This window comes from Tenrec ecaudatus, chromosome 4 (genome assembly GCF_050624435.1).
Source record: "Tenrec ecaudatus isolate mTenEca1 chromosome 4, mTenEca1.hap1, whole genome shotgun sequence".
Taxonomy (NCBI): domain Eukaryota; kingdom Metazoa; phylum Chordata; class Mammalia; order Afrosoricida; family Tenrecidae; genus Tenrec; species Tenrec ecaudatus.
In genome coordinates, this window is record NC_134533.1 from 19967769 (window position 1) to 19983571 (window position 15803).

The following is a 15803-nucleotide window of genomic DNA, read 5'->3' on the forward strand; positions in this document are numbered from 1 at the left end:
TGCCATCTTAAAAAAATTATTAATGTATTCTATTAGAAGAGAAAGTGCTCTGAAGAATGCCAACCAATTTCTCATATCAATATCTTATCTTCTATTAATTTTAAACTTGCTATAAGTCATGTAATATTGTGTTGTTATTTATCCCTAAGTGATAACATCCCGACCCCAGTGTATTCACTACTCACCACATTCCAATCGACGCCAACTACTAGCAACTCTATAGGACCGGGTACAACTGGCCTTCTGAGTTTCTGAGACTGTAACAATTTACGGGAGCAGAAAGCCTTGTCTTTCTCCTACCAGTACAGTGCAGAGACTAGGGACATCAACATAAAATATATGAAGAAAAAAAACCAGAATGGGTATATAGATTATATTTATATTGAATTTGAAAATAATATTCCTTCTAAAGATATCCTAAGTCAGAATAATTATAATTTTCTTCTTTTACTTTCAGCATTATTCTTAATGTTCAATGCATTTCTTCTCCATTATACATAAAAACATATTGAGCTCATAAATATTTCTTTATATTTAGAACAAGTTCAATAATCACTTCTTCTGACCAATTATGTCTTCACAGCTAGTTGGAGATATCTTTTAGATGGTACCATCATGCTTGATCAATGAGGAATAATACAAAATTGGAGGCTAAAATTGAGAAAACAGTTTAGGAATATCCAAACACAATAACTGGGATACAGATTCCAGGACAATGGTCATATCAACTATAGTTACATGACACCTGAAGAATACAATGAATAACTCATCATCTCACATGCATTAGACTGAATGCACTTAGTGGATGCAAATTATGGTGAATGATAGAATTCAGTAACACATGTTTATAGTTTTGTGATGGTTCAGTGATATAAATGTTTAAGTTTTCTGTCCTTTAGAAAGAAAATTATTTCAGTGATAGCATGTATTTGAACATAGTTTCTGGTTTAGCTGGAGACACAGTTAAAGCATCTTTTACAATCTCGCAAATAACATTTTTATTTGAGACAACTGTGTCTGATAAGAATTTTAGAAATGCTTTTAAATGTTAATCTTTAGGCTAGAATGTGATAAATGCCACCCATCTTATTTGGTTACTTCTATTTCCCATGGTCACAAGTTAATCTAGTAATATCATAATTTGTACATAGCTGTGTGTGTTACTGTCAACATTGTGTCTTGGCAAGGACATAATCTAAGCATAGCACTATTAGTCTCGTCTTTAAAAAGAGTTCATCTCTACAGATGGGTTTCTAGAGATTCAAATAATGAAGCACTGGAATACTGGCCAGAGGGCTGGTAACTGAATTTATGATGAAGTGTATCAGAAGATAGGACTGACTAACCCTCTGCAGAAGATCTCTTCTGAGTGTATGGGGTTACCATGGATTTGAATGAAGTGAACAGCGGTAACATAAACCAAGAGTCAGTAATGTTGAATTAATTAGAACACAATATAGAAGCTATATAGCAATAGTGGAAAAATGAGCTAATGTGCTTCTTCTCTAATATAATACAGTACATTCTTCTATATATAATACTGTAACACAGAAGACTTTAAAAAGTGTCATTATATCCTTCAATCTATTATTGGTAGGAGACATGATCCATGATGGCTCAGAGTCCATTCTCATCACTTCATGATTATTTATAGGACTCAGTTTGACATACTTATATAATCTAACAGAAAGACACCACAAAACATAACCTACTACAGTACAGTCAGATCCAATTAGTAAAGATCCTATAGGACAGAGTGGAATTACTCACCAGCATTTCTGAAGCTGTGGACCTGTATAGAAGGGAGCTCATCTTTTTCCTGAGGACCAGATGGTGAACCTGAAACCCTGCTTTTTCAACTAGCGGTGCAATGCTTAACCCACAATGCTACCAAGACTCTTTGTAATCTGCCAAGGCTTGTTAAAGTAAATTATATGGATGTTAATCAATTGTGATTTGTTGAATAAAATACTATATTTAGCTTAGGTATATATGAGGATATTATAAGAAGATGGTTCAATAGTGAAAGTACTATGCTCCAAAGATCCTCTGTTCAAATTTACCAGTCACGCTAGGAAGAAATATCTGGTTCACAACTTTCTCAAAGATTTACAGCTTTAGAAACATTAATGGGTTGGTTTTATCAGTTGTTCCTCTGTTCACTCAAAGATTTACAGCCTTGGAGACCCTGTGGGACCCAGTGAGTCAAAACTGGCTCATTGGCAGTGGTTTTTTGTTTGTTTTGTATAAATAAGAAAGAACTTAATGGTAATTAGTTTAACCTTGGTGGTGGAAATTAGAAACTCTCACTCACTCACTACCGTGGATTCAATGCAGATTCAAAGCAACCATATGGGACAGGTTAGAACTGTCCCTGTGCGTTTCTGAGACTCTTATCAGGAATGAAAAGGACTATTTCCCATACAGCCGGTAGTGGTTTTCAACTGTTGACCATGCAGACAGCAGTCCATTGAGTAACCATGACACCACCAGGGCTCATATAGAAATAAAAATATCTATAACAAATATTGACCATCGCAATATATCACACACCATTTTATGCAATATGTGCTTGCAAGATAGAAGACCAGATGGATCAGCACAGAGGTGGTTGGAAGGAAGACCATTTAGTAAGGATCTGAATGATTAAGGGAAATGTTTTCATATATGAGTTGAGGATATGCATTGAAGTTACATACATTTCTCACATGTCATTACGTTGTCATTGCTCTCCCTCCTCTGTGTTGTAATGTTCTTCTACCATTGAGGTAATCTCAGAACACATTCACAGGCCAAAAATTATATTTTGAATGAATGTATTTCTAATATATGATAATCAGTTAAAATGAGGTAAATGATGATATCATGAACTTGAATCATATTTGAATTCCATCTGGAAGTTTTGTTTCTTTACTGGCATTGCAGGGTTTCTTTTATCACAATAAAGATGGAAAGATAAAAACCAAATGACCGTGTGCAACAAGTTTTCTTCCTTTCATGAATTGAAACACAGAGCTAGAAAACATAGTTTCATCAGTAACGGGGAAGATTTAGCTATAATCACTTTTTTCAAAGTTCCTAAAAAGTTTACAGATTGATATTCCTAAGCAGACAAAGAATTTGGAAAAGATCTATAAACTAAAAAAATGTTTCTTGAATATAACTTTGTCTTCCTTCTGTATCTAGTCTAAACTTGCTATTAGATAGAATATTTTAATAATTAATTATAAAATATTAGTTATTTACCACTAGTATTTTCTGTGACTACATTTCAGTATCTAGATACATCTTTCATTCACTCCATAATATCCTAATTATTTTCTAATCAGACAGGAAAACCTTATTGGTAGCAGACTCACATTGCCTATATCATGAAGGAAAGGAGCCTCTTGGCTCTGACAGCACTCAGAATATAACTGGAGGAGGTGCCTCCGCTAAGGACAGTGTGCTTCAGGGATGGGGGTGGAGCGAGAATTGGAACGGTTCAAAATGGTTCAGTGTAGCATTTGTAAAACATTAAAATAAAAATGGTTTTATACACGCTGTGTAGAAACCAAATGTCCATTCCATCTCTTCAAATGATTGGTTCCTGGTCAGTGTACAGGTATTAAATGAGCACTCTTTAAGTGTTCTGGAATATCCATTCTTCACTGTATTGTGCATAAATGTTTATGATCCCCAGTGTCAAGTACTTTTGTGTGGTCCATAAAACACGTCCACTGTCACGAAGTCAATTCTGACTCAGAAAGACACCGCACAGGTTTCTCAGGGCTTTATGCATCTTTATGGGAACAGATAACATCACTTTTCTCTCCCAGAGGAGCTAGTGGACTTGAAAAACCAACTTTTTAGCACTTCAGCATCACCAGGAACCCTTTAATAAAGCTGGGTAGTAGTCAGAAACAACCAACCAACCAAAATTTTCCGTGAATTTATTTATCGAAACTAAAAAAACATAGCTGAACGTATCTTTGGTACTCTCTGCTTTTAGCTCCGGTAGAGGTAACATCAGTAATGATGTCTTTGCTTCCATGGCCTCTTCTTAATCTGGCTTGCTTTTCTGGTAAATATTGTTGATTTAATAAAGGAAGCACTTTATAATTTGCGTCAGAAGAATTGAACTTGAGCCTGACTTTTATGATATTTCTCAATAATCTGCACACTCTGTTAGGCCACCTGTCATTGGAAGGGATTTCTTCCAGTTGGCTTATCAGGTAGATGTCTTTCCATTTTTTTGGCAATACAGCTGAGTACAGTCAAGAATGTGACTGCCATTCACCTATCTCAGTCCGTATCCTATCTTTCCTCCAGGCTTGTTTTGAGACAATGTCGTCGGGCAGCTTGGACTTTTTCATTTTGTATCTTTACTCATGATTGCGTACTATCTCCTGATATGCTTTGACATCAAGTAACTTTTGTACAGTGTTTCAGAATATTCTTCTATTATCTTTTGAGTTTTCCTAAGTTCAATTTTTTACAATCCTTCAGTAATTCAATAATTTACTCTGCCCGAAAGGGTCACTACTCGCTGTGTCATTTGTTTTTCCCCTCTTACTTAGTGATGAGAAATTAATTTCACCTTTAGAATTTTTTACTTTCCCACTGGTTTCTGTTTAATTTGTATACACCCATGTTTAATTTTTGAATTCTTTTGGTTAACTATGATATGTCTAGATGTGAGTCACTTTGTTGAATGCAATGTTTTCATTCACTGAGATTCTTATATCTGTATGTTAATGTACATTTTCAGGTTGAAATATTGAATTGTATGTTATGTGAATTATATGTCAAAAAACATTGGAAAATGAACAAAAACATTTGCTTTGAGATATTATGTATTCACATATTTGTTTATCCATTTTTTATCCTCCAGGATTCACATTATATATATATATATATATATATATATATATATATATATATATGTTGCACCTTTAAATTTTGAGACAGATATTGCCTGAGAGTTGACTCTGAAATGTTTACAAAATTCATGTTTTTGTCTGCTTCAGTTTGGATAATCCATGTGAACTGATGTTTTCTTGTGCTGTACTCTACCTAATGTTAACTCTATTCTTGGGCTTTATTTGTAAAAACATGTATATATTTCATTTAATCCTCTCTTGTGGTTTTCATTGCTCTACTAAACTCCTCCATGTATAAATGTTAGCTACCTTATTCTTAATTCTTCTGACACTTTAGGATTCTATGTTTATTCTCTTGCTGTAGCAGAAGGCATTCCAGTGCTGCTGTGACAGACTTCACCCTGACAGGACCTTAATGGCCCCTATACTTTTGCCAGTTACACCCACTCATAGAAGGAACGTTATCTGCTTGGCGAGTTGAAGAAGCTGACCCCATTCATCTGCAGCTTAAGGATTTCACCTCTCTAAAGTTCAACCCAACTATTCAAAGAAATCATTTGTATCCTTCCATGGAAGCAGTGCTGCCCCACACTCTACCAGGCCTGCTTCCCACAGCCCCACTGCTTCACTGTATTCCCATGTGAAATCCTCCTGTGTCTCAACAGGGTATTCTGAATCCTGTCACCCTGGGTTGGCTATATATTTGACTAACAAAGAGTTCACACCAACATTTCTCCAGTACTGGGTATCATGTACTCAGCTATCTTGTACCAAAATGGTACTTGAGATTATCAGGACAAAATTGAAAATTTTGTTACCGCATTGCCTGTATTTTATTATATTAATTTTTTCTGTTGATTTAAAGATCATATTTTCCTACTTCTAAATATGGCTTATAATCTAATTTTATGCTATCATTTCTAAGAAAAAAACTTGCAGACATTTATGTGGTAACCATTTGTCCCAAAAAGTGTCAGGCAACTCCCTTTAATTGAGAGACTGAGTTGAGCTTGGTCTGGGCTTTGCAGCAACGTTCATTAGATTAATGTTAATTGCTAATATTTCATTACTTCCATATTGGAAATCTATAAGTGTATTTTCTTTTTTCCTTGCTTTGGCAATAACTAAATATCTTATGAGGTCTTTGATATTCTAAGAAGATTCAATATAGAATTGTACATTATTTTGTTTGTTACTCCTCAGGGAGTTGATTTAAATGTATGGAATGACTATGTAATCAAAAATAAAGCATCTCTTATGGCTACATAGTTTTACTAATTTCCAGAAACTATAGGGTCCCCTTGAATTTACAGTTTGTTTTTTATATAAATTTCCATTACAAGCTCTATTTGTAAATTGTCATTAGCACTTGCTAGCTTGATGATACTGAAAGAACAATAGTTTAGTATTAACCCTTTTTCATTTTAAGCAATGGCTCAGAAAAACATTTCCATCTATTTGGGATTTGGGTAGTGACATCAATTACAGGGAATAGAGAAGTCAGGACTTGTTGTATGAGGACGGTTTGCTCTGAGTTGAAGATTAGACTGTCATACACAGAGAGAAGTGAGATTCAAAACTACCAAAGTAAAACAGGAATGGTTAAGAGAAAATAAGGAACATTTTTAAAATCACATTTTGGAGATTCGTACAGCTCTTATCATAACATATACATGCATCACGGTGTCAAGTACAATTGTACATTTGTTGCCAGCATCATTTTCAAAGAATTTTCTTTCTACTGGAGCTCTTAGAATAAGGAACTTTAAAAAAGAAATGTACAGGGGCAGAAACACAACATAAACTTCTGTAATGAGATCTGAGTAACTTCAATGATTTCCAACGACACTGAAAGATTAGACATTTTCCAAGATTTCCAGGGACTTGCTTTTTAATTTGGTGATTAGGTTATTGTGTCTTTGAACCATGTAGTGTATGAAAGATTGTTACCCTTATCATGTGTATCTGTCATCTTGTACATTATTGTGTAGATCTCTGATTTTTTTATTTGGAGCTTTTGTATAATTTTGATATCTATTGAATATACCCAATCTTTCTCTTATTTTCTTGAATATATGAAATACTGTAAATATATCTGTTTAAATATATTAAAACAAAGATGCAAAATTCTATGTATACTGTGGCAACAGGAAACAGTTGGAAACAATTCACCCAAACAGCTTCAAAGGGATTTCTCAAATTTGAGATACCTCGATTTTTTCAAATTCAAAATGAATGTTCCAGATATTTATGTGGTAGCAGTATACATTTTTAGAAAATCTTCTATCTGTTAGGTAAGTTCCAAAAACCAAGCCAAAATTCTTATTATAGACTCTCCTGATACTCTTTTTCTATCCAATACCATGATTTTTAATATTTAATCTACTATTACAATCCATGCAATACTTTGCTAAAATGTCATATTTTCAACTTTGGAATGGGTTTTTAATTTTATCTATTAAATCTGACCTAAATTGAATTAAACATTTCCATGGTGTTTAATTAATTTATACCTATTTAATAAATTTAAATACAACCTGTATCACTTTGTAAGAAAATATTAGTTATTTTAAAAGGTTTGCTTGTTAAATTTAAGAAGCAACTACTGAGTTTTAAAATATTTGAGCTCTTTTGAAAGAACTCTGTACTGATTTTTGTAGAATTCTAAATATAAACAATAATCAATAATGTAACATGCAATAAAGTTAACTATACCAATGCTAGCAGTGTCTCTTATAAATATACAACTCATTAAAGCAATAGCATATAATACCAATTATCTTGTTAATTAGTCCCTAGATGTCCCTTCAAAATGATAATGTTTGGAATCCTGTATTATTAGGTCCCCAATGCCATTAGAAACTATATAAAAGCCCTTGGATCTATTTATGAATGTATACATTGAGAAACTTGGAAAACAACCCTTGTTCTATGTAAATAGCATCTTTGGATACTAGATGAGCTTTAATCATAAACAACTGGATTTTGTGTATCTAAGGAAAAGAATTATTGATTAGCCTCTGAACCATTGGCAAGCCTTCTTTGACAGTCAGACCTGCACCCACAAGGTAATCCATTTAAATGATCCTTTCTGAGGCAGCTTCTCTGTTCATTTAAACATCATTTATGTTTTGAGTAAACTTTTAAAAATGTATTGCAGATAGGAGACTAGAATTGTGACTGGTTACCTGATAGCTTAAATTAATTTGCATGTTATGTTCTATCTCATGAGCATGTTCTCAAATCTTTGGGAAAAAATAGTAAATCATAAAAATTTCACTGACCAGAATCTCAGGACTGCAATCTTCCCCTACCTGTAACCTTTATAGCTTTTTCTTCTCATTCAGATTTGTGTAAATGACATTTGTGGACTGTTAGGAGTGTTAAAGGTCAAGTTTCCAAATGTACCTCCTCTCTTCAGTAAATACCGCATATACTCGTGTATAAGCCTAGTTTTTCAGCACAAAAAAAGATGCTGAGAAAATGCGGTTTGGCTTATACTCGGGTCAGTGGCATAAATGGATGTCATCTGGTCAAGCCCAACTAACAAAAAGAGGGAATCTCATGAAGCCTGACATAGAGTTAATAGCAAAGTGGGTTCGAGATTCATGGGAAGACATTCCAGAAGACATGGTGCGATGTGCCTTCCAGAAATGTAGTATTAGTAATGCTATGGATGGCAGTGAAGACTGCGCTTTGTATGAAAATGACAGCAGTGATGGTGATGACGGTGATCTCAGCGAGGACAGCATCTATGAGGACCTCACACCAGCTGAAACTCTGCATTGGGATACAGATGATGATGAGGAATTCCGTTTTGAAGGATTTTAACTCTACATTTTAGCTTGGTTGCTGATTGAGCTCAGGGAATAGTACTCTTAAGGTATGAGTGTTGATACCTTATTGTTTTTGTTGAACCTATTTTCCACTTACTGTGCTGGTTTACTAATGTTAAATGACTTGCTGTCCTTTTATTTATGTTTTTTATTTAAAATAAATATTTAAATACATTACACCACTGATATTTTTAGACATTGTATTTTCATTTGTTTTGGTTATTGAAACTCACCAATAGCTTCTGCATTTTCCACTCTAGGCTTATACTCGAGTCAATCAGTTTTTCTGGTTTCCCAGGTAATATTTAGGTACCTTGGCTTATTCTCGGGTTGGCTTATTTTCAAGTATATCTGGTATGTAACTCTGCCCCTCCCTGAGAGTGACAGCCTTCATATTCTAATCACCCTCAAGGTTACTCTCATAAATACTAACTTTACAGACACATGAATTTCAACTGCAGCTAACAACTATATAACCTCATAATATTAATGCAACTTCAGATTTCTCATCCAAAATAAAGACGAAACAATGGCCATCTCTGTCTTACCAGCACTGTAATTCATAACATCCAATTTGTCTTTTTTTCTTTATTCTTTGTTCAACTGTGACATTCATAAATGGTGATAGAAAGCTAGCCAGAGATGGGTAGATTTACTTCTGAATTCTCAATATTATTCCATTGTCATGAGTCCAATACTTGATTATTTTACCTACCGTGAATGACCTTTGGGTTCATAAGACCTTCTACTACATTCTTTTATAGTGCCTCTTTGCTTATTTAGGGTCCAGGTGCTTTCCATATAAAACTGATGTTGAGTTTTCCAATTTTTCTACAGAATGGTGATGGAATCTGGAGTGGGTTTGCCATATATTTGAAAATGGATTTGCGTAGTATACACATTTTCAAAATGTCTAACCTTCCTATCTATGAGCCTGGCATATTCTTGCTTTTATATAGGTTCATTTAAGTTTATTACAATGTTCTATAGTTTTATTTGTATAGATTTTTGTATCACCACTTAAATTTATCCCTAAGAATTTCATTGTTGTATGATTATTGTAAATGATATTTTCTCATAATTTCACTTTCAGCATTTTCTTTGTTAGTCTAAGAAAGTGTCCCTGATTTATTTGTGTTGAACTTGTGTTTTTCTATTCACTGAACCATTTTATTATATGCAGTAGTTTTTGTGTTTAATCTCCATGTTTTATATGCATAATCAAATCATATGCAGATAGAGTGACTTAATTGCCAGTTTGATGTCCTTTATTTCCCTTTGTTGATTTTTTGCTTTGTCTATGACTTCCCATAATATGTTTATGTTGATGACTGACATTCTTGTCTGTTTACTCTTTACAAGAAGAATGTTTTCATTCTCCTTAATGGAGAATAATGTTGGCAATTGTTTTCGTGTCTATATCCTTAATTATGTTGAGAAATTTCCTTTCTGTTTCTCTTTTGCTGAGTGCTTTTGATGAAGAATAAGTGGTGGAATTTGAAAATGCCATTTCGTTATCTATTAGTAGAATCATGTTTTCAATTTGTAAATTTTTCTTTTAGTTTTACATTTCTGGTGGATTATGTTGATTGATTTTCCATGCCATGTTTGCATACTTTGTATAAATCCCACTTGGTAATGATGGATATTTGTTTGCTTTTTATCTGCATTTTGATACACTCTGTGAGCTAAGCTTTTACTAGGGAACTTTTGCACTTATTTTCACAACGGACAATGTTCTGTAATATCACTACTTATTGATGTGTTTGACTGGGTTTTATATGAGAATGCTTCCTTTACCTTATGAGTTTGGGAGTATTTTATAGTGTCTATGTTCTGGAATTCCTTGAGTAGAGTTGTTTTCAACTTTTCTCTCAAAGTTTAGTGAAATTGACCATTAAAAATCTTTTTTCCAGGACTTTATTTGTTGAATATTTTTCTTTTGTTTTTTGACCTGATCAATTTCTTCATTTGTCTTGAATCTATTTAAATGCTGTACTTTGGACAGGTTATGTGTTTCTAGAAATTAGACCAGAGTAAAATTTTTACACAGTATTCAGTTATTGTACTTTTTATTGGTAAATTCTATTCCATCATCATGTATTTCTTAACTTATTCGCATTATTTACATTATCTCATTCTCTTCTTTTACTAAATTTTCAATTAAAAAATAAATTGAACTTTTAATTTTTTCAGTATTCTACTTGGCTCCTGTTTTGTGTTGCATTTACTTCTGATTAATTATTTATTATGTAACTTCTTCGAGTGACAGTAACCTTTTTTTCCCTCTTGTTTTGTGTTTTTTAAGCTGATGGGCTGAGGTTTGCATTTGGGTTTTTTCTTCTTTGTTTTCCTGAAAATTTGTTGTAATACTTTGTATAAAGATCAGTCTCTTGCTGTGCCCCTAAATTTTTGTACATTGTGGCTTTATTCATTTTGATTCAATAATATTTTATTTATTCTTCTGCCCAGAAGTTTTTAGAATGTTGCTATTAAGTTTCCAATTATTTTACCTTTTCCTCTGGATCTGCATGGTATTGATGTTATAATTTTTCAACATTGTGATAGAGACTTACATTATGGTCTAACATATGGTCTATTCTGGAGACTGCTCCATAGTACCATATATACTAATGTATAAGCTGAGTTTTTCAGCACATTTTTTCTGATGTTTTTGTGGTAAAATTAGGTGCCCCACTGATATTCAGGTCAGCTTATACTCGAGTATATACGATATATTTTATTTTTGTTTGGTGATTTGTTCTGTGTATAGAGGAGATAAAGTTTTTTGATTGTGTTACTTAAATCTTTTATATGTTTACTGAGTTTCTATTTAGTTGTTGTGCCCATTATTTGGATAAAGAAAATTATACACTTGTATTAGGTCTAGGAGGAACCTGTACATAGAGCAAGAGATCATCATGTAAACAGAACAAGAGGACACAAAATAGTTGAAATTTAGGAAAGGTGCTACATGGGGTTCCATTTTCCCCCTATATTCATTGTCTATATTTTAAGAGAAAAACCTGAGAATTTACCTATATGATGAAGGTATGACATCAAGACTGAAGAATGGATCGTTCACAATCTTCAATAGGCAGGTGACACAATCTTGCTAGCCTCAATCAAAGACACCTTGAAACACTTGCTGATGAAGATCAAATCCTGCAGCTTTCAGTGCAATTGAACATAAAACAAAAATCCTGAGAGGTAGATCAACAGACAACACGATAAAGGGTTAAAGTTTGAAGTATCCAAGAATTGCATTTTATTAGGAACCTCAATAAATATCATGGCGCAGTAATGACAAAATTAAATTATATTTTGCATTGGGCAATTACACCACAAAAGATGTCTTTAAAATGTTTTTTAAAGTCAGTGGTGAAAAAAAAAAAGTCAGTGGTGTACTTTTAAGGATCACAGTGCATCAGATTCAAGCCATAAACTTTCAGTAACCTCATATGCAGATGAGTGAAAAAGGGTATGGGAGAATAAGAGAACTGATGCATTTAACTGTGGTGTTGGCAAGGTGATTGGAAATACCATGCATTTACATTTGAGCTAATGTAAGAAGTCAGAATGGCCCTTAGCAAACAAGCATGGAAAAATTTCATCTTAAATATTTTTCAAATGTTATAAAAAAGGATCTATCTCTGGAGAAAACATCCATCATGAAATGAAAATTGTGAGGATGGCATGGAACTAGGGAGGGTTTTGTTCAGTGCAGTTGTGCATAGGACTGCTTTGAGTGGAACCTGAATCAATGATGTCACCAAAAAGAGCAGAAACTGAGAGTGATCTTCAGCAGATAGCCAGCAGGGGAAAGAGGGCCTCGATTATACAGTTTTAGGTAACTGATTCCTTTCAACAATCTAAACTAGAAAGGACATTGAAACTTCATTCCCTAGGAAAGAAAAGCTGCACCAATAAACCTGAAATTCACTTGCCGGCAATGTTGGGTTGTATACTATGGATCTCCAGGAAAATGGATTAGTGTTGTTTTCAGCCATTTAATTGTAAACCATTTGCTACAGTATCTAATAAATTTAACTCATCCTGTTTTTGTCAGGTGTCAGTGATTCATTTCTGACACATAGCAACTCTATGTGTAATAAAACAAAATTCTATTTGGCCTTGTTCCATCCTACAATGGTTCCTATGCTTGAGCTTATGTGGCAGTCATTGTGGTTACCCCTCTGTGTTGAGGGACTTCCTCTCTTTTGCTGATCCTCCATTTACCAAGCATCATCAGTTCTCCAAGGTATGGTCCCACATGATAACATGTCCAGAAAAAGAGAGACAAAGTATCACCACCCTTACTACTAAGGAATATTCTAGATGTACTTCTTCCAACACCGGTTTTTCTGTCCTTTCTAGTGGTATATTTAGTATTCATGACAGACATCGTAATAGAAATACATCAATACTACTGTTTTCTGCATTCATGGTTCATGTTTGCCATAAGAAGTGAGGGGAAATGCCAGGGCTGGTATCAGGTACATGGTAATGGAATCCTTGCTTTCTAGCATTTGTATAGCATATTATTAATTTGCCCAATGCAATATTGATTTGATTTCGGCTTGCATGATCTTGCTTATGTATGGAACACTTGACAGTTTCAGTATGTCTATCCTTAGTGTGTTGATGCTTAGTGGTTGAGATGGTAACTAAATTATACCGGTATATACTCAAGATTGTATTTTTGCTCCGGTGGATTTGTTTTAGTTATTGATTTATTGCCTTTCCTTTGATGAATATAACCTGGATAGTAGAATTTTTATCACTTTACTTTGATTTATTGATTTTTGAATTAATTAACATGTAAATAAGATGCCATCTAGCAATACTGAACATAATGAGTTAATGTACTTCTTCTATAATAGCAAATAAAATGAATATAATGCTGTAACACACACCAAGTACGAAGAAACAACGAGGGTGATTACATCCTTAGATCTGGTATTTGTAGCAGAGAAGACACATAGTAGATTGTGTATAATAAATTGAGAATCATCTTTGCTCGGTGTGAGACATTTGCAGATGAAAAGAGCAAATGTACCAGCATTAATGAGATTGGCAGAAAGGGCACTTATTAAGGACATGAATGAGTTGGGAAAATATCATATAAAAACAAAACAAAGCAAAGTTGACTGCCATTGAGTTCAATTTTGACTCATAGCAACCCTATATGACAGGGTAGAACTGCCTCTGAACGTTCCCAAGCTTGAACCTCCTTGTAGAAGTAGACACCCAAGATATTTCCTGAGTAGTATATGGTGGTTGTACACCTGACGTTAAGGATATCAATCCAAAAAACAACCACTATAACACTAGGCTTCCTAAAATATTATATAGTTGATGTTCATACTCTCCTTATAGAATGGTTTTATGACAAAAAGAGGTGAACAACATGTCTAAAATTATCTTCTTAAGCATAAATATTAGGTGAGATTTTCTATAAATTATGCCTGAGTTCAAAATCTGAATGAAAATCAGAACTTCTTTATTACATGCTTTATATTGATATAGAAACACAGATTTAAAGATTAAATGCCAGCCCATAACATTCTGTGCTCAGATAATTATTGTGTTTTATTTTTTTAAATGCCCTTAATGTATCAGGAATAGTAACACAAAGAGACTTCTGAAATCTCATTGGAAATCCAGTCTTTTCTTTTAACTAGATCTCAATGGCTTGAAACTTTGATCGAAGGCTTCTAGGATAAGTATTTATTTAGTTAACTAAAGCTTTAATTTATGTTATTGACAAACAGAATTGAGAGAAGGGAGGGGAAAGAATGCTAATTGAAGAATGGAATGCTTGCTATCACTGAACAAATTTTCAAAATTTCTGATTTTTAGAGTTGATATGAAAAGCAAGATTTAATTCATCTATCACATCACCAGAAAAAAGAGAACTAAAATGATACACGTACCTGCAAACAAAAATCAAAAGAAGTGTTTCTTGGGAGTTTTTCAGTAATAATTTAAAAATGTATTTGACTATCATTCTGGAGAAACTGTGTTTATAGTATTTATTCTTATAGAGAATTAAGAAATCTATAAGGCATACAATAACCAATTTATAGGTAAGGCTACAAAAGCTAAAAATGTGAAGTAACTGGTACCTCTGACTAAACCATTTCTATAGATGAAACAAGAAGCACAGAAAGCAGAGGGTAACGTGTCCACAGGGATGCACTTTGTCCTGCTGGGATTCTCAGACCTTTCAAATCTCCAAGGCTTTTTATTTGGAGCGTTCTTCTCCATGTACATGATCATCATAGTTGGGAATAGCCTCATCATCATATTAACCAGACTTGATCCTGCCTTACAGAAGCCCATGTACTTTTTCCTGGCAAATTTTTCCTCATTGGAAATCTGTTATGTATCAGTCACTCTCCCCAGGATGCTTGTGAATCTTTGGACACAAAATAGAAGCACTTCTTTCATAGAATGCGCCACCCAGCTCTGTTTCTTTCTTATTCTGGGGGCCACGGAGTGCTTCCTCCTGGCTGTGATGGCTTATGACCGCTATGTGGCCATCTGTAACCCTCTGCACTACCCTCTAGTCATGAACCAAAAGGCGTGTGTCCAGCTAGCAGTTGGCTCTTGGGTCATTGGAATTCCAGTCCAGATAGGACAAACAGCGCAGATTTTCTCTCTGGATTTTTGTGCTTCTAAGGAAATTAACCACTTCTTCTGTGATATCCCACCCATTATCAAACTGGCCTGTGGAGACACTTCCGTTCATGAGATGTCTGTGTATATAGTAGCGATGTTGTTTGTTGCCATCCCTTTCATGCTGATCCTGGCCTCCTACAGCAAAATCATCTCCACCATCCTGAAGTTGCCAACAGCCTCAGGAAGAGCAAAAGCCTTCTCCACATGTTCCTCACACCTGCTGGTGGTGGTTTTGTTCTTTGGCTCTGCTTCCATCACCTATCTAAACCCCAAATCCAGTCACTCTGCATTAACAGAGCGGCTTCTCTCTCTGTTCTACACCATTGTGACTCCAATGTTTAATCCCATGATATACAGCCTAAGAAATAAGGATGTTATTGCTGCACTGAGAAAACTATTTCTTAAAGGTTATATAAGGTAG

General features: G+C 34.2%; 1 protein-coding gene across 1 annotated transcript; it reads left to right on the plus strand.

The window, feature by feature from the left end:
• Window positions 1-14837: 14837 nt before the first annotated feature.
• LOC142446466 (olfactory receptor 10AG1-like) lies at window positions 14838-15803 on the plus strand. The gene has a single exon (XM_075548215.1). The coding sequence runs from the start codon at window positions 14850-14852 to the stop codon at window positions 15801-15803; it is 954 nt and encodes a 317-aa protein (XP_075404330.1). The 5' UTR covers window positions 14838-14849.

What these genes read in the sequence shown, in the direction of transcription:
- LOC142446466 (XM_075548215.1), top strand. Translation starts at nt 14,850, where the DNA reads ATGAAACAAGAAGCACAGAAAGCAGAGGGTAACGTGTCCACAGGGATG.